This window comes from Psittacula echo, assembly GCF_963264785.1.
Source record: "Psittacula echo genome assembly, chromosome: 2".
Classification (NCBI taxonomy): domain Eukaryota; kingdom Metazoa; phylum Chordata; class Aves; order Psittaciformes; family Psittacidae; genus Psittacula; species Psittacula echo.
The window spans coordinates 56,165,802-56,191,481 of record NC_137737.1 but is presented as its reverse complement, the minus strand read 5'-3'; the positions used below and the strand labels follow the sequence as shown (position 1 = coordinate 56,191,481).

General features: G+C 40.2%; 1 protein-coding gene across 2 annotated transcripts in view; it reads left to right on the top strand.

Moving 5' to 3' along the window:
* The window catches only part of CRHR2 (corticotropin releasing hormone receptor 2), a gene marked incomplete at both ends in the record, with an annotated part of 152,087 nt that extends 127,511 nt beyond the window's left edge, over positions 1-24,576 (top strand). For both annotated transcript variants that reach the window (XM_080610096.1, XM_080610097.1), the window contains 4 exons: positions 7,107-7,192; positions 10,312-10,447; positions 12,117-12,158; positions 24,436-24,576. In XM_080610096.1, the coding sequence (XP_080466222.1) occupies positions 7,107-7,192; positions 10,312-10,447; positions 12,117-12,158; positions 24,436-24,576 (405 nt within the window). The remainder of the gene's footprint in view (positions 1-7,106; positions 7,193-10,311; positions 10,448-12,116; positions 12,159-24,435) is intronic.
* Between the last annotated feature and the right edge of the window lie 1,104 nt (positions 24,577-25,680).

Genomic DNA, 25,680 nt, shown 5'->3' with positions numbered 1-25,680 from the left:
CGCAGGAGTTCTAAGCTTCACTGGGAAAAAAAGATTGGCCCAAAATAAGCCCTTTGATCATGATAGTAGTCCTCAAGTCTATCTTTACATCATATTATTGTCTGTTATATCTCAGGGAACAAAAACTTTGAACACTGCAGTAGAGAGATTTCTTTGATTGCTTTTCTACTTGTCTTTAGAATAAACCTGAATGCTGACATAGGCTGAAAACAAGAAACAATTTCTGAGACAATTTCAGAGGCAAAGGAAGCTGGGTATAAATGCCGATATGCTGATGCTAAGCATTGAGTAAGAAACTTGTATATTGACAAAAAACTGTGAGAGAGAAAGTGTAGGTAATCATCCTTCTTTGCTTCATTTCTGAATGGATTTTGGCTTGAACATATTCCAGGAGAGATCTAACCATTCAGTATATTGGATGCTTTGCAGTTCAATAACACTATAAAAATACACTCTGCTAGATATCTTCTCTTGAAATTGATGGGGTTTTTTTAATTCTGGTGTCTTTCCTCAGAGTGGCATAACCAAGTTTTAATCATACATCCCTCTCAGAACTTAAAGAAGGGTCAGAGGGTTGGAAATACATGCCAGAGAACTGAACTTCAGCCTGATTTTATTAAGAAAAATTAACTTCTTATGTGTAATTTTAAATACAATTTCTGTCAAAGAACTGGTGATCCATTAAACCAGCAAGATCAGAGGACAAACCACAGGGGGACCAATAGGCACCAGAAGCAGCTACTTTTTTTTCTCAGTAACTACTGTTGTGAGTTGGACTGCTCTGCAATATTTCACAGAGCTAAAACTGAATTAAAATTTCTGTTTTTCAAACAGGCAGATCAAATATTTAGGGTTTTTTTCAAACCTTTCTTTCAGTTGTAATAGATTTTTTTTCCCTTGTGCTTGAGAACTGAATGGTTTTCTAACCTCTGCTTTTTGGGTCTTATTGAAAATAATTCACCACAATCAATTAACTGCTGGTGTAAGTGAGTATATGAGCTGATAGGAAGACCTGGAGATCACTTCTATCTCTTGTCTTCATCATCTGTTTACTTTTGAACAAGGTAGATTGCTGCTCTAGGTCTTAGTTTCCCCAGCTATAAAGCAAGCTTAATGATACTTATCTGCCTTTGTAAAATGCTTTGAGATCCCTGGATGGCAAGTGCTGTAGAAGAGTTAAGTGTTCTTATGAGTTGGGCTCTTCCTTGTTCCAGTGTGGAATTTTTCTCAGGAGACAGCTGACGTGTACTGAAGTGGTCTTTATGATGTGCTAATCATTAACAACATACCATTTTTGTGGTGACAAGATCAAAGCTTGCCGCAGTACTCAAGGTGTGACCACGCAAATCAATTTTTATAGCAGCATCCTGTTCTCTGTTTTATTTTCTTTTGCTTTCTTAGCAATTCCAAATATTTTTGTTTCCTTTCTTGAATCATCTCATTCCTGATGACTTGAACCTGCCCTGCCTGGGGAACTGCCAGGTGGACTATTCACAGCAGCCTGCCCATGTTTTAGGGTCTCATGTCATCTTGGTAACTTTCAATGTGCTGGTTGAGTGGTGGATGAGCTGGTTGTTGAGGGGCTATTCCTCTCTCCAGGCAAGAACTTTCTGTGTGCCATTGTTATTTTTGCAAGGGGTGGTTTTTCTGGTGTTGCAACATTCAACATGTTCCTGACTTCAGGTGAAATAATTGGAGAGAAGCCCTATTGAGTCACATGTGACTAGAGACCCAATGATAGTTGATTTGACTGGGGAGTTACCTGCAGTGTGTTTCTTTAACAAAGCTTTTTGAACACAAGATGTTTCAGGAGAGACAGAAGGACCAGCACAGTGGTAAGAGGTGGGTTATAAGACTGGAAAAGAGGCTGAGAACATGCTCATGCATGATACAGGGTTCTAGTGAGGAAAATGGTGTGATCCCAACTAGGACTGGAGTTGTGTTTGGACTTGAATTTAGGCGATAGTGTGGGCAAAGAAGGGCTTGTGTGCTGACATGTAACACATACCTTAGGTAAGGAGGGTGTCTGTTCATTTACCCACTTTCTCCCTTCCTCACCAAAACACACCATCCCATGGAATCTTCAGGATGGGTATGGTCTTGCTGTGCTTGCCTGAAGCATTAGTCCCTTCCATAGTCTCCAATCATGACCATCTGCCACATTATGCCCCACTCTTCTTAATCATAACTCATTATTCCTGATCAGATCGTATTTTCCAGCACTTTGCTATATGCCAAAATGAGTCACTGTGGTGCCTGTAACCCTTGAAAGGAAAAATTTTATGATAAAAGGCCCTGTTTGAGTGTATGTCAGGACAGTATGATAGAAAAATTAAAACAAGGCATTAATAAACTGGCAGACTATTCATTTGAGGTCAGGGTGACAGTATATAATGCTCCAGCTAAAATGACTGCTCTGATGCCAATTTGGGTTACTTAATCCTGGGGTGGATTTTATCACGTTGCATAAAAATGTAAAGTCTAAACAGAATAATATTTACATTTCCTGGGAGTAAAGAGGAGCAAACATTCTAGGAAGCAAAGAAGTACAAGCTTTCTGTGAAGCATAAAATAGAAAGCCCAGCAGAAATGAGCAAAATAAATTCTAATTGCTCATTAAACTCTCAAAAGAGAAGAAGAAGAGCTTAATTACTTCCCATTTAAATTCCTGAGCTTAAGGAAAACCCTAAAGAAGCCTTCACAGTCATCGTTCCCTCTTTTGCACATCTTGGAATACTTTGGCTATTTCAGCTCTCTAAGGGAGATAAATTTCCTCCCAAGTGGAGTTTGGATTTTATGGCAGAAAATTTTTATGACCTAAATCTTTCACTGAAAAGTTTCTTCTGGTTCAAAAGAGCTTCTGGGTTTGTATGTTCAGATTATAATTGATCAGTGCCAAAACAGATTGCTCAAATGCTTTTTGGATTGGTCACTGGTTTATAGCTCCATTTTGGGGATCTGAATTTTAATCTCAATTTAGAAATGGAAACACTAAAATTCCAAAGACCTGGGAAGATAGGAAAACTGCTTCTTTCTCATCTGTACTTGGAGAGAGTTTTATTCCAGCAGGAAGGATATTCTTAGCACACCATAAATAAAAGTAAGACAATAAGAAATAAGCTGGTCTATTCTGTCATCAAGACCTCACCTTCAGATTCATTTTACCTATCAATGAATATAAAGGGAAAAATCATTAGTTCTATTTTGTATTATGAAGCAGAAAACATGTATAAACAAAAATTAATATAAACATCAAATGAGATTAAACATAAATAAAGAGGATGCACTGCCTGTCATCATTACTTCTCTTAAATGCCCATTCATCAGCCTCCATTTATGGAACTAATGTGTGGGTTTTGTTAGAGCTGTCTAGTTCTGAGACTAATTTGTTGACACAGAGCTCCAATAATAACGAGAAAGTCCTTGACAAATAATTGTGTGCTAGATACAGTGCAGAATCTCTTTCCTAGGAACACTCACTTTGCAGTAGTAAGATCTTTCTTACTTTGAAACACTACTATACATACATACATAAGCAATAAACACCAGAGGCTTCGTCTTCTTTGCTTGTTAATCAGAATCAATCTGGTAGTCACTAGAACTAGGTTCCATATAATATAATGTCACAGATCCTCAGTAGATACAGCCACACTCATTCAGTTGAAGCTCAGATGGGATACCTCCGGACAAGCTGAAGATCGCTGGATGATTTCTTTGGGCAACTGATTCAAGTCCAAGCACTATTTATCCAAAAACTCTCATTTAAAATATGTCAAATGAACCACTGTTAAGAGGTACCTGTTTCTTTCCACTGAATATGAGTAGAACCTGGGATAACCAGCTGCCTAGAAGTAATCTAAAATGATATTATGCCAGTCCAACTCAGCTATTTGTGCTTTTACTGTGTGATGGAATCGCTTTACATGCGAGGCCAAGTCACTTCACGCCTAGGTAGCTAATGTAGCAAGATACACCATGGCACCAAAAATGGCTCTCAGTGACTGTGTTTAGGCAACTAAACACAACCTGGTAATACAGCTCTTTAATTTATGCCTTCCCAACACGTCCCTCTATGCAAATCACATAAGGAGGCACTTCAAAGTGGGGAGAGCCGTCTCATGCTGAACTAAACATCTCAGATAGACAAGAGGAAATATATTGTAAAACTACTTATTTTTCTTCATAGGTTATTAAAAGAGGTAGTGATAACTAGCTCAGGGGTAGGTATCTACCTTGGGGCTGTCTACAAGGCTACTGAGTTTTATTGTGGGCATGAGACCTAAAGCATCCTGTCTGGCATTTGAAGGACTGCACAGCAAAGGAGAACTTTGGGACAAAGATAGAAGGAAAACAGTATAATAGTAAGATGTTTGCAAGACCATACACCTCATTGACAAGTACATGATTCCAAACATTAGTGGAAGAGGAAGGGTGACAGTCACTCTGAAATGAAGACTTGGGATTGCTCAGTACATCCTCAGGTGGATTTTAGTGTCTGTCTTTGGGCTCACAGGCTTGAACACTGCCCAAGTGACTAAGGATATTCAATGCATGAACTAGGAAGAGGACTTGTGGTGAATGTCCTCTCTCCTAGGAAATATTACAGAAATAATGCCCCAGGAGGCTTTCCTCTGACACTGGACAGCTTCTTAGAAGTAAACGCTGATGTGTCTGCCTTCCTGTTGCTGCCGTAGACAGTTGTGGTCTCTTACCAGCCCTGTGTCACATGGACCAGTGCCACCCATAGGCCGTCACTGTGTGAAAGTTCCTGGTAGCTGAATTGTCTCTCTGTATGTGGCCTCCATTGGGATGCTCAGATTTTGGTGGTACCCAGCACAAGCAAGCTTCAACTGAGAGTCAGTATTACTGCTGCCAACCAGATGAGCTAGCCAGCTGTCACAGGGATCAGCACAAACATACATGAAAATTTAAGTGAGCAGTATTAATACATCCTTTCTGTATATCATCAATGTTTTCTTTCTGCAACCCTCGAATAGGGGAATCTTAGGGGAAAGAGCGGGAGAATGAAAAATCAATTTATGCAGAATAAAAAGCTATTTCTAGTAAAGTAACTTCCAAACTTTTCAGCTAGCAATTCTCCTTCTGGACTGATGAATCACGCTTCTGCAATTTAATTTCATAGAAGATCAAAATTCTTAATTTTTCTGATGCAGCCTGCGGCAATTTGAATTTCCAGTTCCCTCCTGCCACGTCAAATTACGACTCATGAAACTTGAAATGCTTTCTCTTGTCCAGTTCATCATGTTAACCCCATGTGATTAGTCCTACTTATATTTGGAGCTTACCCTTCCCTAAGAGTGTATAATTCCATCTGGCACCTTCCATTACGATTGCCAAAGTGGCAAGTTCTGGATCAGTGCCCTTTTTGCATCCTTGGTAGAAATAACCCAAGCCTAGCTCTGAGCTGACAAAGAACCTCCAGATTTAGTAGCAGAATTTCAGAGGCAGAAGTTTTCTTTCTGTGGGATAGACACCCCCATCTGCCTCCTCATCAGTAGAAGTTGCCTGAACATTTTGTGAATTGAGGAATGGTGTAGTCATCAATGTGAGGAGTTAAAGTTTCGAGTCAAACCAGTGATATGAAGCTGGTTTAGGCTGTGATAAATAGAGAACCGTTTAACTTCAAGCTCTTAAGTATGACAAAGAGAATTCTAGCAAAAAAATACAAACTACACTGTTTTATTTATTTATTATACTTCCTAAAGCCCTGCTCTGATAAGAAAATAATTCAAAAATGTCACGTTAACTCCTAGAGCAGCATTTTTGTATCTATCTTACATAATAAGTGTTTAATGTTCATGATTACCAATGCTGCCAGTCTCCCAGTGTTTATTCAGGTGCTTATTGTACTATTTCTTATAAATAATGTTAAAGAACTGCAGGGGATGATCTGATGGATGCCAAGATGCTGCAATCATTGAAATATACCACACTGCATGAAAAAATATCAGCCTATTTTGAGAGCACCTTTAAATTAGCAGCTCTGCTACAGCATTCATAGAGTTGGAGGTCAATCATAGAATCATTCCATTCAAAATGCTCTGGAAATGTGTGTGAGATAAATGTCTTCTCAAAAGCGCAGGCTGTGACCTCGGCAGTCCTGAGATAACATTTCTGTAGTTCTGACAGTGTACATCGTCAACAATTTTGAGACAGATCAGTATGTTGTAAGCCACCCTACTTCATGTATTGAAAGCAACCCAAAACTTGCTCCTCAGTGCTAAATCCCTCTGCTGATCACAGTCTATAATCCAGAATCTTCTTTTCAGGGTTGGTTGGTTGGGGTTTTTTTCTTTTGTGTTTACACTGAGAGGAAATTTATGTAACAAGGTTGCTAGCAATGCTACAACAACAGCAATTAGAGCAAAACTCAATTCTCAGTGATGATATGGTAACAGAAATAATAATTACCTAGCTCAGCAGATTAAAAAGGGTAGTGGTAAATACAATCATCTCATCTTTAAAGACTGCAAAAAAAAAAAATAAGGATTTTTCAGGTATGGTTCATCTGCTCTGTTTTAAACGTCTCTTGCAAGTGTAAGGTGTAGCTTTCACTGAATAGAAAGGGAGTCTAGTGTGGCTAGCTCACATTCAGATCTCTGCACTGCAGCCTTGTACTGTAGGCCTGGAAAGCCCTACCTAACCATTACAGCCTCCTGTGGAATGGAAAGATGGTTTCAAATGCCTGTCATAACAACACAGCACAATGCTGCCAAAAGGTCTGTGCAGAGAGTCTTGGATGAGCTCAATCAGAAACAAAGGTGAGTAGCCAAACAAATCCCACCTTTAGTTCTTTGCGGCACCCAGGAAGGGAGTATTAGAGAATAAAAATAAGTACCTTGCTGGGACCTTGAATTTTGTACTCCATTTTCATTGCTGCTTTGAAAGCATTAATAGCTGTTGGATATTTGCTGCATAGTCTGATATTGCTAGTAAACTTCTGAGTCTGTTGCAATCAGTGGTAAAACCAAAAGGCGGTTTTCAGATTGGAATTGCAAAATGTGCCTTTTAAGGAGTATCACATCCTTTAAGCTGTTATTTGATTCAGCATTCTTATTTTTTCCTCTCTTTTCTTTCTTTTCCAGATAAATTTTGTATTTCTATTTAATATAGTTAGGATTTTAATGACAAAGCTGAGAGCTTCAACCACTTCAGAGACAATACAGTACAGGTAAGGCAGCTGGTGCTTCTTGCTCTGTCCGGTGTTAAGAAAGAACTGCCTTGCCTGTCTTGCCCTTGTCCCATTTTTGTCTTTTCAGATGCCACTGTTGATCTCAGAGGGTGTCTTTCTTGCCCTTTGAGCTCATACAGTTAAGTACACAGTATTTATTTTTGCAGGCTGCCTATGAAAGTGTACCTGCATTTTGTCTGTCCACTCTATTTCAATGTCCAAGCAAAGCAAACAGCCTAGGCTTACAGGCACAGCCATGTGCCCCACCACAGTCAGCAGCCTCTTCACCCCCTTCAGGCTTGCACATGCTGCCAACACACTTATGAAATTTCCCACTTCCAGTGAAATCAGAAGGATTTGATTTCAAGTAGGGATAGGAACTTTATCAATTTCTGTATGCACACAATCATACATATTATATAAATATATCACAACTTCTTTCACTGATGACTAGGCCATTCATGCAGCTAGATCAGTGAAAAACTGTGTGGTCTCTAGTAGGTTGTTTCTCTGTCCCAGTCTCTAGCTTTGTAGGTACAGAACAATACAATATGAAGACTACCCAATAAATCATGCATATTAAGATCCTTGTTCGTACTAATATCCTAGCAGAGCGAGAAGTAAAAGAAGATCAGAGCCTGGGCCAAAACACTGATATCTATAATCAATAGCAGTACCATTACTGATGATTACTGTGTGCATCCAGGTATTTGTAGTAGGGTTTAATGTTCTTTCTAAGTGTAGGGTATGAGAATGAAGGGCAACTGTGCCCCTTCTAAGCTGGTGCAAGCATTTGTGTAACCACTCAGTGGGTTGCATCACAGAACTGATCCTCAGCAAATCATTGCCTTCATATGGGGTATCCTGTCAGGTAGATCAGTTCCCCCAGCTGGCTGGCTATGCAACCTGACAAGCACCAGTACAGCAGAAAGGAGAAGACAAGAATGTTTAGCCCAGGGCAACAGAAGGAATGTGGTCTGGCCACTTCCAGCAGCAGTGTGGACTTAGATCAGTCTAAACAGTCTGTTAGCATTTGCAGTATCTTGCAAGGTTTGGAGCATTTATGGACAGACAGGTCCTTACACTGGGAAATAGCACAGTAAGATTGGTCTCAATCCTCTAAATCACTTTGAGATAAAATTTCAGTGTCTCAAGCAGATGCTTGAATCCTGATGTCCTCAATTTAGCCTGCTCTTGACTTTGAAGGCAATTCTGCTGCTATAATGGGGTTTTGTTGTTTTGCATGATTCCTTCTTTTCACTCCTGTCTGGGGTTTGAAGACAAACGTGAAGTTAATGTAGAAGTCTGATTTTCTTGTTCAGACATTTCTCTGCATGATTCCTGAGAAATGAGAGAAGAAAATACCGCTTTTTCTTGCTCAAACCTTATGCCATTGCACTAAAACTAGCATGGAAAAGCCCTTATTCAAATTCCAGTACATTTTTATCCCTCCACAGTTTGCAGGGAGCATTAGAAATATTAGATTCTGAGGCAATCTGAAGTAACTGCCTTCATCCTTGAACAGATGATGGTGATCTTATCCTTGCTACAGTCTCTGTGAGGGAAACTTCTTTTTCACAGCCTAAATAGAAACCCTTACAATTCCAGAAAAGCCTGGGGCAGGCCTTGCTGCTTTAAAGCTGAGTAGTACAAACATTTGTTAAGCAGGTATTAAATGGCGTGGCAGCTATATTGTTCAGACTCTTACTCTATCATGACACTGGTGATGTTTCTGTGCTCCCCTGCTTTCCTACCTGCCTGTCTTTGTCTACCTGTTACAGCATTATACAGAGACTTTTACAGACTTAGCAAAATTGCAGTCTTCTGTGTGTGTACAGCACCTAGCACAATGAGGTGCTGTTCTGCACTGATATCCCAAGACACTATTATAGCACCAATAATAAAGATTAGCCCTTCATAATTCTGTTAATAATCACTGTGCTTCACTGTGTACAGCCTGCTTGTTGATTATTTGTAAGACAGCCCTAAGCAATTGAGTTGAGTGTGCAGGTGTTGCAGAAAGAGAGAAAACGTTTACACTCCAGACAGAATCAAAAGATGGGCATAGAACAGGTCTCATGAGCACTGCATTCCTGCCTTGGTCAGCAGCTAAGTTGTGCATTTATCACATCACCCTGAGGTATAAGAAATCGCTCACCAAACCTGCAGAGAATCTCAGGGCTTCGGCGAAATTAAACCCTCATTAATGGAGAAGAAACTGTCTAGAGGAAGAAGAGAAAGAAAGGGAGGGATATAAAATGTTTCCCGTTTATCCCTTGGAGTTCACAGTCTGGGGACAAACAGCAGGATTTAAAGGCAAAGACTTTCTCAGAACATGTTTCTCCAAGGGATCAGGCACTGGTCAGAAAGTGTTAACTGGCAAACTCACCTGTAGCTTCACAACCCAAGGTGGAGGCTGTCACTGTTTCCATAGTCCTCTGCTAAACTCTATCCAGCCTTTCAGACATGGTATCCCATAGGCTCCCTCTTAAACAGCCTCTCCCAAGCCCTACGAAACTGGTGTTCTTCATTGCCTGAGGACCCTAGGAGCCTTCGTTTTGGTTTACACAATAATCTGGTGACAAACCTTGGAACTGTTCCTGTGCAGGCAGACTGAGAAGTGTCTAAAACTTGGATGTCCGCCTGGGAAAAAAACTCAGAGTTTTTGGCCATTATGCAAATATAGGCTTCCACTACTATCCTCAGCAAATGCTCTTAGCAGCATGCCTTGTGAGATGGAGGTACCCACAGGGAGAACTTGGGTTCCCTAACTCTTTACTAGTGGTAGACACTGGACAGAAGTTGACATGAATTTCTCTCTTAAAATGCTTCTTTCCTCCAGTGACTATACATTTCAGATAGCCTTGATATGTCTTAGGCCATCCTTTTGTTTTCTTCTCACCCTGTTTGACATGTGCAGGTGCTGAACTGTCTCAAGGAGACACCTCAGTTCCCTTTCTAGCGGATGTAGGTACTTCACTCCCCTCTGAATTGCTCTGAGACTCATCCACTCTCTCCACTAAGGAGTGATTTATTTGGATTGGGTCAATCTACAGTGGTTCAGATAACACAGTTGTTTTTTCTTGTGTTCACTTGTGTTTTCTATTTCCTGCCCACAGGAAGGCAGTCAAGGCAACGTTAGTTCTTCTGCCTCTGCTAGGCATCACCTACATGCTTTTCTTTGTCAACCCTGGTGAAGATGACATTTCCCAGATTGTTTTCATCTATTTCAATTCCTTCCTGCAATCTTTTCAGGTAAGAGAGTATGTTTACAGCTGATATCAGTTACAGCTGAAAGGATCCTCAGTGCATTTCAGCCATGAAATTTATGGCAATTAAGTCCATGATAGAAATGTTAGTTAAAAATAGGTCAGCTTTGTTCATGCTTACATAATAGATACATCAGCATGTCATGTGGAGTGGACATCTCTCAGGTGTGTACTGGAGGGATTCATCTCTCTTAATATCAGTGCTATATTCAGTCTATAGCTACAGATTCTCACCTGGGCTCCATCTAAAGCCAAGGGAGAGAGAGATGATGTTGCCTTTATCCTAAACTGCCCCTGAAATCAGCCTCCCAAGGAACCTCTGTCTTTGCAAAGCACACAGTGATCTGAGACTTAGAGTAGGTGTTGCTAAAGCAAAGGGAAAACAACTCCTGCCAGTTGGGCTCACTTGACTAAGATGTTAGCTGTATTGCTCAGTCTCTCACTCCAGCTCTGTTGCAGTGGTACATGCACTCAGCTATCAGACTGTACCAACTAAGAACTCATACCTATCTCCTCCCTTCCCTTAATTTAATAATTCTGCCAGGATAAAAGGTGGTGGAACATGAGTATTTGTATCAGCCTTCTGGATTTGTAGATGTGTCCTACAGCTTTACCTCCGCTTAAAGACCTTACTGAACTAGGGTGGAACTGTTTGACATTAATGTTTTCTCTCTCATATGGGCAGGAACAAGTACTCTGATACCCAGGATATCAATACAAATATGCAGCACACACACTGTCAAGCCAAATCTAGGGTTATGGATTACAAAATTTTTGAGGTTTGGGTTACTGTTGTTACTGATTGCATGTTTGGCTTTGAAAGAGAGCATCCCACCAGAAATCACAACTGAGTATCCAAAATGAGAAATGTCCCTTTTTATCTATGAACAAAGGAACCTTAGCTTTTATTAATTAACTGATCCACATTTTTCATTCCCTAAAATTAATTGTACTGTTTATCTGCTGATGCTCAATGTCTTAAAAAATGCTACACTTGTTATTGTTAGTGTTATAAAGAAATGTGTAAGAAAGAAAACAGGAAATCTCTCCTTTATGATGACAATAATTACAGTCCATTTCTGAAGGCAAAATGGGTAGGATTCTGTTCACAGGTTTAGAGATGAAAGTGTCATCATGTTGTCATCTGAGCTTCCATTATAGTCATTACAATCTTTGCAGTCATTACAGGGGTCTAGTCACTGCTGTCAATAGATTCCACAGAGCAATTCAGCTCAGATTTAAGCAACTTAAGCAACCTGATGATATGCTTGCCCACACAAGACCATCACAGGTCATTTGGCACCTCCCTGAAAGTGTCTGAGACATCCATATAGATCTGGCAGGCATACCATAGTACCTGTGAGAGGTTTATGCTGTTTTAGGGAGGCAGCTGGAAGCTGTAGATATGCTTTAGCACAGCTGAAGAGGCAGTGCCCTCTAATAGTAGAAGAGCTGCCTAGATTCTAGCTGTCATGTCTCACCTGTGAGCTGAAAGAGACTATTTTCTCATCAAGTTGTACAGTACCAATTTAATCTCTTTAAAGGTGGATGGTCTCAACAAGATCATGTTTTTGCTCAGGATGATCTCAGCTCAGTCACTGATTCTGTGTGTTGAAATTCACGCTTAATAATTGACTGTTTTCTATCCTTTACAGGGTTTCTTTGTGTCAGTATTTTACTGCTTTTTGAATGGTGAGGTAAGTAGCATCCCCTTTTGTCAGTGTAATTAATTCTTGGGAGGTGGAACTTACTTGAATGCCTGATTGTAGAGACGTGAGATGTTTTTTACATGGGGTCAGTCCCTTCAGTCTGTTGCTCTTGCAGAAGTTTCTGTTAATGTGCATCTGAATTTCCCAATTCTCTTTGTAGGTGTCCTTTTTTCACAAAGGTTTATCAAAATCAGGTTATTACTTGGGAGATCAGAGCAGAGGAAAAGGAGTTTTCTCAGATTTTTGTTTTTCATTTTAAGGCTTTTTTTGAAGTTTCCCGTTAATTATAAATATGATTTCTGGGCATACCTGGGCATTTCCTCTGATCCGGGCTCTTGTTAAAGATATTCTGCAGGTGACCCATTTTTATTTCATTATGGTCATGCTGAGCTGAGTTTTTCTGTAAGCATATCTATCGCTGAGCAATGAGTGCCTATTGCATTCAGAAAAGAGGGTTGGGGACAGGGTCACTGGTGTTCCTAAGAATTAATTTCAAGTACTGCTACTCAGACAAGAAAGGTTTCACTAATATCCCTCAGTGTTTTACTTACACCCCAAAGTCTGAGAGATCTATATCTTTTCCCTACTTACACTGCCAGTGTCTCATTTACCTGCATTTAACTGTGTCATCTTTGTCCAGTCAAAATTTGTGCCTCTGCAGAAATTAATACTATGTCTCAAGTTATTCCTGCTCACTATGTCTCAAGTTATTCCTGCTCCTTTTGGTATGTACTTGATTTGTGCTGCTTCTTAACTTCATTGTGGGCTATGAGAAAGAATGGGCATGTCTTCTCACACAGCTGCTCTGCAGCATTTTCTACACTTCAGTCAATGAAGGACCAAGATTAGTGGTTGGTTTTTTTTTGCTTCTTCATGTTCCCTCTTCCTCATTAATTCTGAGGTGACGTTAATAAGAAGCAGCACTGCTTTCTCAGGTTAGGCACATGCTACTTTTACATACTGGCAGCAGGGTGTTCTAAGTTCTCTTTCCAACTTGCCTTCAATACATTCCGACCACTCTGTTTGCCTCTTAATAAATAGCGAGGTGAAATCGTCCTCAAGAAGTACAGGCACCTTAACTGAGGGACTACCTTGCCATATAGCTGAGTTGCTCATGACCATGCTTTATTTTTGTGAGCTGCTGTGCTGTACAGTCTGATGAGGTTAAAGGCACCAAAAGGCTGGCATGTCCCTTCATCAGGGACTGGAACCCAAGCCATATGATTTCCTATTCAGTCAGGACTTTGTATCATCCTAGTTCACTTCCATTTTGTGCACTTGGGCTAGGGCCAGTTGGCTGTTCATTCCAGGCTTCCACTCTTTTGGCTGTTCTGGGATTCTTTCAGCTGCCTTGTACTGAGAGAAATACTCCCTTCACTACAGCGCTCCAAGGTTCTCAGTTCAAAGCCATGAGCCAACCTGCCATTTCCTGTAACGTAAATGAGTTCAGACATAATCAAGTTTGTTGAAATGCAGGATGATTCACGTCATGTACTTCTATGCCTTGATAACAAACTACTAGCAGATCTGTAATGATGTCCATAACTGATTTTCCCAGATAACCACACTACTGTTACACTTGGGATAGGCACTTCTGTGGGAGTCAGTTCAAGGTTAAGACACCCATCTTGGGTGATGTAGGTGATCTTGATTAATTTCCTTGAACACAGATATCTAGTGCCACTTGAGAGGCTATAGAGTATCTGAGGCATCCACATGGTTCTACCAGTTATGATATAGGATCTATAGAAGATTCACGCCTTCTGACTGGAAAGTAAGAAGCCAAGCGGGATACAAGTGGCTTCTAAAATGACTATGTTACTAATTCAAGCCAGTGGATACAATCTTCTTCTTGTCAGCTTAGCCTACAGTAGACACTTCCATTTACTCATATGAACAACTCTAGACTTTACTGAAAGTGTGGACTGTCTCTCCATTAACTGTTATGCATGCCTAGGCACTCTGCTCACCTGTAGACACCTACAAATAGCTGAATTTGTGAGCTGAATCTTCCCTGTAGCCATATGTTTACATCTAACGTGCAACTTCCACTTGACTACCTCAACCATGGCAACTCCCTAAATACTTCTTTGAGGTATAATATAATTCTAAACTCCCCAAATATTGCAGCATTGACTATTTCAAAACAGTGAAAGGACTTTGGATTCATCTTAATGTGCTGTGGGAATGTTTTTGAAGTATCATAAAGGTTTAAAGGGTGAAATTTCCTGCTCTGTTTTAGCTTCAGCTTTGCACAGCTCAGAAACAAGTACAAGATTCAGTGAATTTTCAGTGCTTTCTGGGTTTGCAATCATATTTTCCAAGAAAAAAGATACATTTTACATTATACTATTATAAAAGCTCTCCCTTGTGTTAGCGCCTATCCTCCCTAGATCTCCACATACTCATAAATCATTCTAAAAAGAGCTTATGTTTCCCAGATTGCATCCTGAAGGCCACATCACATTGCAAAAGCTGGCAATATTGCTGTGTTTTGCCTTTTTGTGAAGAGAGAGGTCTGTACAGGCTACACTGCCAACTGAGCATATATGAAGACCTTGCTTGTTAGCATAGCAAAAGTATGTTTTCTTACTGCAACCTTCCATATCTAAGCAGTAAAGTCATTTACTGCTCAGTTAGATTTGCAGTACATTGTTTTCCTCAATTATCTGCAATTAAAAGGCCTGTATTTCTTAGTGCATGTGAACAGCATCACATGAGAAGTACAGAAGGACCAAAATATCATTTGTATTCTGACATCAGTTGCTCTTAGAGAGGCATCTCTACTAGAAGTGGTGATGAAGGTAATTGGATGCAGCCTTTGTATAGGCATGCTAGATTTTAATGTTCTAAGACTAAGGAGAAACTACAATTAACCCCAGTCATTTTTGAGGAAAGAAAAAGTTGAAATTAATTTGTTGCATGTATTGCATGTATACATTGCAGTGAAACCTAGTAAGTGTGACGAGAGTATTTCTCAATCGGTTTGATGTGAGAATTACTTGGTTTGGATACAAGAGTAGCATTAATAGCAGTTACCAAAATTTGAGCAAATGGCAGAAAGATAACATAAGGCTGCATGGTGATAGAGTCAAAAAAAACAGACCCATGTGTCATGACAAATCTGTATGAACTGAAAATAAAGAGAATTCTACTAGCTTGATGGCTATATATTATACCAGTCAGTCCAGTTGCTACAGTGTCTGAGCATCTCAGTTCTGAGCATCTCAGTCTGTATAACTTCAAAACTTCTATACAACTAAAATTAGGTTTAAAGATCAAAATCAACTTCTTAAAAAAAAAAGCACTCAGAGTGCATTCCTAAGAAGTGTTTGCATACATAAGAGAGCAGGGAGTTGGTCTCAGTGACCCGTATGGGTCCCAACTCAAGATATTCTGTGATTCTGTTATTCTGTTCTATGATCACAGATGAAAGTAATGAAAGTTTCTCTTTGAAAGTGTTCTATCTGTGAAGTTTGGCAAATGAAACAGAAAAGAGGTTTTTTCTCTGTAACATCTTGTAGCCTCTCTTGATTTAAACAAATGTGTCCTTATGACTTTTGAGTCTTTCTCCTCCTGTGACCTCTTTTGCCCCAGATCAGAGGAGTTACATAGCTGTGCTGCTTGAATAGATCTGATGATCTAGTGGAGAAGGCAGCACCTCAAGTGTTCTAACTGAGGATAGCATCTAGGTAATAAAGATATCACCATAAAAGGTCTTGTCCCTGATTTTGCAGTGATTTGGTCTGGCAGGTCAGCAGTGGGGTCGCTGAAGGGAAAAACTTGAGTTATTACATTGCACTCCATGCAAAAGATTTAAAATGGGATGAGTTTATTTCCTTACATTTGACATGGGAATACAAACACATCTCTTTCCCTCATTTCCACAACACACAATGTTTCCCACTGATCTTGGACCAGCTTTGTCAGCTGCAGGGAGAATTAGGCTGATGGGCCAGGTCTTGAGAGAATGTATTCAATTTGAGCCTCTCTGCTGGAGATACTGGTTCTTTAGATTTTGAATAGCCAACACATTATACACAAATTCTTCCAGTGAACCTAATGAGAAGAGGCAGTTTAGATACAAAGTTGACAATTTTTAATGTTTTGTTGCAAATGTTTTAATGCAAAATTCATTTAATCTGAGTGATAAAGAACATCTCTGGACTTCCAAGAAAATTGATGAGAAGAGGTTTCTGAGAATTCAAGATATTATGAAAAATGGTATAATAAAAAAAATGTATGTGTTTATGTTAAATGCCACTTGAAAAGAATGAATGTTGTGAACTTATTTTTCAATGACTGCAAAAAAACAGATGCTCCTCAAAATCTTTTATATCAACTCACAGATCACAAGACTGAATTTAATTTCACATAATACTCTGTCTGAAATCGTCCTGCAAAGCATGAATTCCTACCTCAAGAAGACCTCAGATTCTAGTATTATCTGGTCAATATTGATAATTGGCTATGGATTAACATGTAAAATGGAAAGCAATTAGCTGACTTAGAAAGAAATCATAACCAGAGTGCAATAAAACAGGTTACTTTGTTAGATGTCACTGTAAATTATTCTCACAACAAGGTGCAAGGCAAGGATAAATATGTTTATTTTTTTGTATGTTGATCCTAGGCACCATCTGTCTCTCAAAATCTATTAAGCTCAAAGTGGCTTACTTTGATCTGATCATCTTGGGAAGCTATTCGTTATAATTGCCAGCTATGAATCACCACCTAAATGGTTAGTCATCTACCATGCATCTAAGCAGACTTCACATTAATCATTCTGAACCCAAAGGATGTCCATTAAGAGCTCCTTCAAATCACTGAATAAATATGAGTATGGGGGTGGACTAGAGGCCTAAAATCTAATTCCATCTCCCACAGTGATTGCTTTCTGAGCAAAGGTGCCCAACAGTGCAAGTATGAGTACTACTGAGGATGCCTGGACAATATAGAGTCAACTGAAAGAGTCAAACCTTCCCTTCGGGACCACCGGTCAGCAGTTAATTCCAGAACTGAGTCCCCTGTCGGTACCCATCTCCTACACCCTGTGTTCTGTAGAAGTTTACCTTCATTGCTGCAACTACAGTAGGTGTCTTCAAACCAGGGTCCTGCCAGAGAGCGAAAAATTAAAAGTCCAGGCATGGTGAAAGGCAGCAACTGGTCAGACAGTCCTTCCCTACCCCATCTTCCTTTTCACTAAAACACTGCTCTTGTGAGGTGACTGCACAGCACTCCACAACAAAATCACAGAGGCTAGAGGTGGGCTGATCGCATTCACAACTCCTCTAGTGGTTAGTTCCGGTCATTTGTGACCCAGAGGAAAGGAACAGCACTTGCTTCAACTGCAGATATGTGACAAATCTTTGTAACCAGTGAGAACTGGTTCTAGCTTCTCGAGCAGTCATGTATGATAACAGAATTGTACTGTCGTGATTTCAGAAATCAAACTTCAACATCCCAGTCTGGCAGGTGATGCAAACCTGTTATCAGGTTGCATGGAACTGCTGCCAAAGACTTCAACAAACAAACAGATTACAGACCAGCTAAGCAGCCTAATTGCAGACCAGCAGAAAAAGAAAATAATGTTACATAAAATAGTGGTGTAATGTAGGCTATGTAAGGAAAAGAAAAAATCCACCCAAGCTTCATTTTTGTTTCCCTTGAGGCTTCAGATTGTTTTGACTACATCCCTTCCCTACCTTAGGAGGATTAGACAATGATATTGGCATCTTTATAGATATGTTTGGTTCAATTTTTATTCTAATGGTAACATGATCATCCTTGACCTGGGAGGTTAACTCTACTGGGAGCCTTGTAAATCCATATCAATATGGTGAGAAGTCATGTAGGATATATGTATAGTTGCTCAGCAATGTACTTTGTTTACAAGAAATAAAGATTCACTCCTGTCTCTCTGAGAGTATTAGCATTTTAATCTGCCTATCCCCAGGTCTGTCAATCCAGGGGTCTCTGTATTTTGGCTGGTTTGTTTCTTTGCTTCCATTCAGGACTGCAATTAATCCTTCCAAGAGTCTTGACCCATAGGCTTCTTCAGAGCATTTACTGTTCCTCCTCCCTCGAGCGTCACCCTAACCCTTTGGAAAGCTTTCAAGGTATCATGTAAGGCATCACCTTATGTTGGTTTAAGTTCTTTTATGTAATGGATGGGATTTATCTCCCTAGGATTAGACATCTAATACATGCACATACACAGTTCAGCTCATGATCTTCAACTTCATTTATAGGCAACGATTCACTCAAATATGGGTAGATTTCAAATGACTTATTTTAGTTGTCTCTTTTTGATGAACTGCTGTCAATGCCTTATGGCCTTTCCTATGTATCTGATACAGAGAGATCAGGTCTTCAGAAACTTCATGAAAGTGGATTATGCTGCAGAGCCAGACACAGTGTCTTGAAATCTGAAATCCACATAGTCAGTTCCCTTCTGTTGATCTGGACATTCCTTGAAAGTCCCTCTTACTCATCTGTATCTTACAATAAGACAGAATAAATCTTCAACTCTTCCGCAGTTTGCACTGCTGTTCAGAAGCAAAGATGCTTAAAGTTATTTTCCACTTAACCTCCAAACTGCAGCACAAGGATCTGAAACATAGCACAAAGGCGCTTAAGTGTAGTTGGAACCTGATGAATTTATCATTGAAACCTGTTTTCATAGCACAAAAATCAGTACGTTTAAAAGGCCATTGACATCTATATAAACCTTTTTCATTTATTTCACTTACCTTTGGATCAGGTTTTCTGGGAGTAAAATGTTGCGTATGAGCAAAGCAAGAACTTAATTTGGGTTATGTAGTCACAGTCTCCTGAACACTGTGATTATTCTGTAGTCAGAGAGTACCTGTTGTCCTTTTGCCCCTCACTTATTAACATTTTCATGTGAGGGATGTTCTCTGGGGACAGAGTATGGCAGGGTCCCAGTAGTCTACTTCCAGCTTCCATTACCATGACAGCTCATTTAATCCTACTCTTTTTATCAGACCCTTCCTTTCTACCTACATTACTACCATTATATTTCAGCATTAAGTCAAAAAGCCCCAAGTGAATGGGCCCCTTTGTTCTAAGCATGGTGTAAATGGATCAAGCTCTCTTCCTCTCTGCTAGTAAGACCTGACATTTCTTTCAAAACCTGCTTTTTAATGTTGCTAAAGGCTCTTTCTTCAGCTAATTTCTAATTGATGGCTGCAAGAAATTAGCCAGCAGCCAGCGTCTAGCATAAGTAATAGCAATGCAAAGTTGATGTCTATTTTATCAAAAGCAAACCTATGCCTGTAGTAAATCTGATTTGACCACATGTTCAGAAACTGATTATTCACAGTATGCAAAGTGCAAAAAGCTTCTGAGAGACTAACTTTGCAAGAAGAAGACAGACCCTTGGCCAAGGGTCAACATAGAGAACTGAATGCTCTGCTCAGCAGCTCTTTGCCATATCAGCAACCAAAGTTACATGGAGATGAGTGTTATCATTTGTATTCCTGAGACTCTTTGTAAAGCTTTAACCACTGACTATAGCCTGTTGCATCTTTGGGCTATTACAGGCAAATGCTGTTAATTTCAGGTGATAGGTGTGCTAATGCTGACTCTGGGATATAGTACTGACTCTACAAATGCTGAATGGATAGACCTAGTTGCTCTCATGGATATTAACAATGAGGTTTGAAGTTGCTATTTTGCTTTATCTTTCTCTATTACTCTTTCGCTGTGTAATAGGTTTTTCAGGGTCTCTTTTAACACGATCTTACAACAGTCACAGCCAGTTTTCTTTTTTTTTTTTTTTTTTTTTCTGACCTAAAGTTAAGCCAACATTTTGTTTCTGAGTTCAATTATAAGACATAAATTTGAGCTTAACCTTTTCTGCTTGCGCTCTGGTCACATCCTAATTGCAGTGAATTATTCTGTCATTAAAAAATGCTTTGCGATCACGCTTGTCTTAAGTGCAGAGTCTGTTTGCATGTTCCCAGTCCATTAGGAATGGCTCCAGCTGTACAAGCATTTTTGTTACTACTTTATATCCTTTCTTAAAGCTTGTAAGCAAACCGTATCATGAAAGCCATTCAGACAACTGCTTGTTTAGACTGGTGTCTTTATCTCCACATGACTGGTTTTGACTTGATTGGTTTGAAGCACAAATGATAAATCTAATCTGGCTTCACTGGCTAAGTAAGTATCTGTTCACATCAGTTGCTCAGAATAACAAAAAGCCCACCAGGTGACTCCCCCTTTTCATGACCCATTAGAACGCTGCTGTAGGAGTACCTGGGGTACAGGAACGCCGAGGACTGCCAATCTGCTATTAATGTCTTTAGCAAGATTGTGCTATACCCAAAGATTGAGCACTCTCTGCTTTTGCACCAAAGGTGAAGAAATTCACCTCTTTCTTTGAAAGACTTAAGTGAATCACAGGTTCCCTGTACACGGGTGAATTTCCAGCAGAAAGGGGGAAAATCTTTTCTAACAATATCTCGGTATTTATTGACATCTGGGGAGAAATGAGCATTCAAGAGGCAACATCCCCCTCCAGATCAAGTCGCATGTTCTTCATGGAACAATTTCCCAGGGCAGTGGTTACCCTCTGACACTTCACATGGTATTTATACCATGCTTAGATCTTCAGTGCCCAACATTTAGCTAAGCTGTTTTTGTACTCAGACGAGCAAGACTGAGCAAGGACTTACTTATTCCACATATCTAAGTCACCTCCTTAGAGTAATCATATCTCTTTCTCCATTGGCTATATTGGAAACATAATTAATTGGCCAAGACTAAGTATCAAGCTTTCCAAAGAGATGCATCCCCCCCCCGCCTTGTAAGTACGCTGGTGTCGTGGAATGGACTCAGTTGGAGATCAATGTGATCAGACAAAGCCATTTATTATAGAAAACTAACTCTTTATATGCTATTTCTTAAAGTTGTTTACACTAACTTGGCCCATTGTGATTGGATACATATCTTTAAGGCCCTTAACAACTAACATATAATTGGTTAAGAACCTGACCTTCAAAGTTTTCCAACAGTCCTCAATTTAGCAACTCAGTGAATTCCAGCTCCTTCTTATCTTGCTGGGATTCTCACCCCCAGTGCCTCACTCCCATCCTCCTTCACCTTTAGCTGTCCCTTGGTTCCTGTCGAAATCCATGTAGGCACTTGCCGATCTGGGTATGTGGCCGTTCTTTGCCAGAAAATCATCCACACACTGGCACATATATTTGCCTTTGTGTGTATGTTATATCCTCCCTTAAATCCAAGAAAATCTTTTCTATAAGGGTGACGAGGCACTGGCACAGGTTGCCCAGAGAAGCTGTGTCTGCCCCATTTGAGCAACCTGGTCTAGTGGAAGGGGGGTTGGGACTAGATAATCTTTAAGGTCCCTTCCAACTCTAGCCATTCTGTGATTCTATGGTAAGTATCCCTTTGCCACTCCAGGTAGAACTGTAATGGGTTTGAAAATAGTGGGCAACCAGGAAAGTGCAACACCATGACACATCTTTACACTGTCTCTCATGTTTCAAGAAGAGGGTTCAATGAGCCAGTGAGGTCAGCTGGATGAGGCAGTGAAAGCATTCCAGGCTGGCTTCTGCTGTAGTCATATATGACTTGAGTCAGCCCATCCTGACTGTGGTTATCTCATTTAACTCATTTTATAAACTGACCAAACCTCATCTTGAAACTAGTGGAGTCATCTTGTACCTAGTACTTCGTAATGAGAGGCTCTTCTGGAAATCCCCTGCACTGTTGTTTAACAACATTATTCTTATCCTTCTCTCAAATTCATTTATGCTCCTGGAAGTGCTCTATTTTAATTAATTCCTCTTTCACTGGATATTCACTCTTCCCCTTCTCCATGCAAGCAGTCCTATTCCCTCATAATCTTTATTTTCCTAGGGTCTGCCCCACCCCTGTGAAATGTAAAAATCACTGGTTTATATTGAAACAAATAATAGGTTCAAAATCAAAAGAAAGAAACTGTATGTGGCATTCTTCTCACCTTGCTATAAACATCTGCATCTACTTGTCTTAAATGTCAGATCAAGCAGCACAGATCACACGTAGTAGAGAAAATAATCAAAGACAGAGATCCTCAGGTCCAATGTGCCCAGTCTGTGCCTTCTAGAAGGGCTCTGATTGATAGAAAAGCCACATTTCCACATTTAGGACTCTCCTGAGAAGGCATTGAAGAGGGCAATTGCAAAATTGTTTTCCAGTGTATGGAGTGTATTTCATGGACAAAGCTGGTAATCAGAGGGCACTGTTTGGTGCCAGATCACAGCACTTCAGAGGGTTTAAGTAGTTATGCTGCAGACTGTGGGTCTAAGTCCCTGAAGGCCCATCAATACCTGAGATGATTGAAACCATCTGAGAGAAGTGCAGATCCCCCCTTCCCATGACCTCCTTACGAACTGTTGTGTGGTTTAACCATTAGGTCATAATTCCTGTTCATCTAGGACACCTAATACTGACAGTGTGTGTGGTTTGGTGGGAAATAACCTCTGCTACTAGAGCTCATCAACTCATTTGAGCACCCATTAGACAGCATGTTGGAGATGTTCTGAAGTGAGGTTGGGTGTTCCTTATTATTTTGAGTAGACCTCACACTGCACTTGAAGACAAGAACCAGGTTTTACAAGAAATGGAGAAAAGCAGTGGCTGTAGAGCTTCAGACAATTTATTTCAACACCATCTTCCCTGCAGTTCTGGTGGTGATTGCAGATACGCCCAGGATGGCTTTGCTCTACCTCCGGCGCTGGTAGCTGAGAAGCTGTGTCAGCATGTTTCACACAGGCTGTGTAAGCTCATCCCAGGCCTTGTACAGTTGCTATGGCAGCTGAACCACATCGAGATCTACTCTACAACAACATCACTGCTATTAATACCCAAGCATTAGCCTGCCGGTGGTAAAATGGGAGTAAGAGCACTCCATTACTTTTGAGAGATTCTGTGAAGATAGGTACATTAAAGACTGAAAAACATTCAGGAGAAGATATCAATATTGTTTAAATTTAGCTAAATTTATAATCCAGACATCTAAAACAGAGCTAGTTGTCTAGACTCACTTTAAAACTAATGAAAGGAAATAGCTATTTTTCATCTGAACACAGTATCTGGCCTACCTGGGACATCTACTTTAGGAAGAGATGAATCATGCTCTTCGATCATATTGACTGGTGCTCTCTTTGTCAGGAAGTCAGGAAGCTGCGGGTCGGTAGCTGAGGTGTAATGTCTATTTTATATTATTTATAACCCCACCTTCTAAACAATGTGATTTTAGCAAAGGAGACCCGGCTAGATATATAGGTTATATGTAAAAGTACTCTTTCTTTAAAAGTGCATTGGATTCCAGGTTGGCAGCACAATGTCAACATCCTTTCCAAGTGTGATGAGTACAATTGACCCATTGACTGTCCAGGAATCTGGACCCAGATTCATCTCAACTGATTTTGTAAGCTTACCTCGCTGCCTAGGTTAGGGGTCTCAATTGCTCTTGACAAAAAAAAAAGTATCCAGAGATTGTTCTAAATGTTTCATTCCAGATTCTAACTTTGAGTCTTCTCTGCCAGTGATTTGGCATGAATTGGTTACACCCTGTGTTAGGAGTATATCAAGCCTTCTCTCTCATTGTGTGTAGGCTAGGTTTCCTATCTCTTATCTTTCTCTTGCTTATATACATATATGTTTGAGCCAGGGCTCCTGAGCTCTCTCTATGGTCCATGAAAAAAAAAAAAAGGCATTTCAAGATTTATCTGGCCTATTTGTAGCCATGTGCTTGAGAATAGCCTGATGACTGTAGAGTAGCTCTCCATTGCCTATAGAAAATGCTCACAGGGATTAGGTCAGGTCTGTCTGTGTGGGAGACTCAAATGTTTAATTAAATGATCTGTGATTATTCATATGCAAGGGACACAGAGGCAACTATAGCCCCTGTGATAGGTCACTCTAAGACCTCCATCAGGTACATCCATCTTGAGGGCTTGATCCAGTTGCATAAGCTTAGGCATGTATTGCCATTTGAAATGCCCTGGACTATTTAAGAGGTGAGATACGAGACATATGAGATATGGGAAACCCATGCTGTTAGCCAAGAAAATATCAAGTGAATGCCCTTGTTAGGCAGCTGAATCAAGCCCTGCATGTTTCAGTGTTGACACATACCATCATTTGTCTCAATGCTGTCTAGTGCCCTTTACAGAGAACACCTGAGTATTCTAAGTGGTCATGTTCTTTTCTTTTGTTTTTTCACCAGGTCCGTTCTGCTGCCAGGAAAAGATGGCACCGCTGGCAAGACCATCACTCCCTCCGAGTGCGTGTGGCACGTGCCATGTCTATCCCCACCTCTCCAACACGAATCAGCTTCCATAGCATCAAACAGACCGCAGCTGTGTGATACGCCCTCACATACACATACACCTGGTGGCCTTCAGGGTTCTTCTTTCTTCACTCTTCCCAAGCCCCTTTCTTCAAACTTTCCTCCTTTATTCTTCACTGATCTCTTTTGCAGTGAGGTGCCCATCATATTTCTGTGGACTCTCATCTCCTGTATTTGTGATGCTGCTTTAAGGCAACCAGGCAAAGGCCTCCTGAAGTAGGTGGTGGCGAAGCAGTTTCAAAGAAGAAAGAGATTCAACACTGACTGCACCTTGTGGAAGTTTGCAGTACAAAGTCTAAAACAGCACACTGGCTGGAACAATACATTTTTTTCACCTTTTGTTTGTTTGTTTGTTTTTCCCTTCTGTATTGTGGTGAACAAGAACTGTTTTTAAAATACTGCCCATCTCACCCTGTACATTGATTCCCAATGATTTCAACAGTTTTGTGTATGGATAGCCCATGCCTTTCTTGTTTCTTTGTAAAAATTACTTCTCTGCAAAACTGTCATTTGAGAACACATGACAGCAAGAAAAAGAGCATCTGCAAGGTGGTGTGAAAAACCCGAATTTATCTACCTTCCTCATTTCTCCCTTTGATAAACTGGGAGTTGTCCAGGGCATCACGGGATTGTTTAACACAGGGCACTTTGCCTTGCAAGAACCATGCTCTGTTCATACAGAGAATTTCAAAAAGGACTACAATATCTCTAGATAGCTCTATAAAATATTCTTATTCCTCTTAGCCACATGCTTTCAACACAATGTAAGTAAGTAGTCTTTGGACAGTCTTTGTGTTTTTTCAGCTAAGAGGATTGGGGTGGGGAAGGACAACAGAACATGTTTTCTGGGTTTTAAAAATATAAAAGGGAAGCGCTGTAAAAATAATGAGGAGAGGATGTTTGGATTATGAGGATAGTGCTACATGCTGCACCAAGATTATCTATTGAGCATTTTGAACTAGAGCAGATGTATCGACCAGGCTTTTTATGTGATGTTCAAAAATACTGTATATTTTCAGTAATAAACACTACTCTGGGTTGGTTTCAATAAAACAAGGTATCATTTTCTTTACTCTGGACAGGAAGAGGAGACCTATCTTGAGAATGGTTTTGTATCTAAGA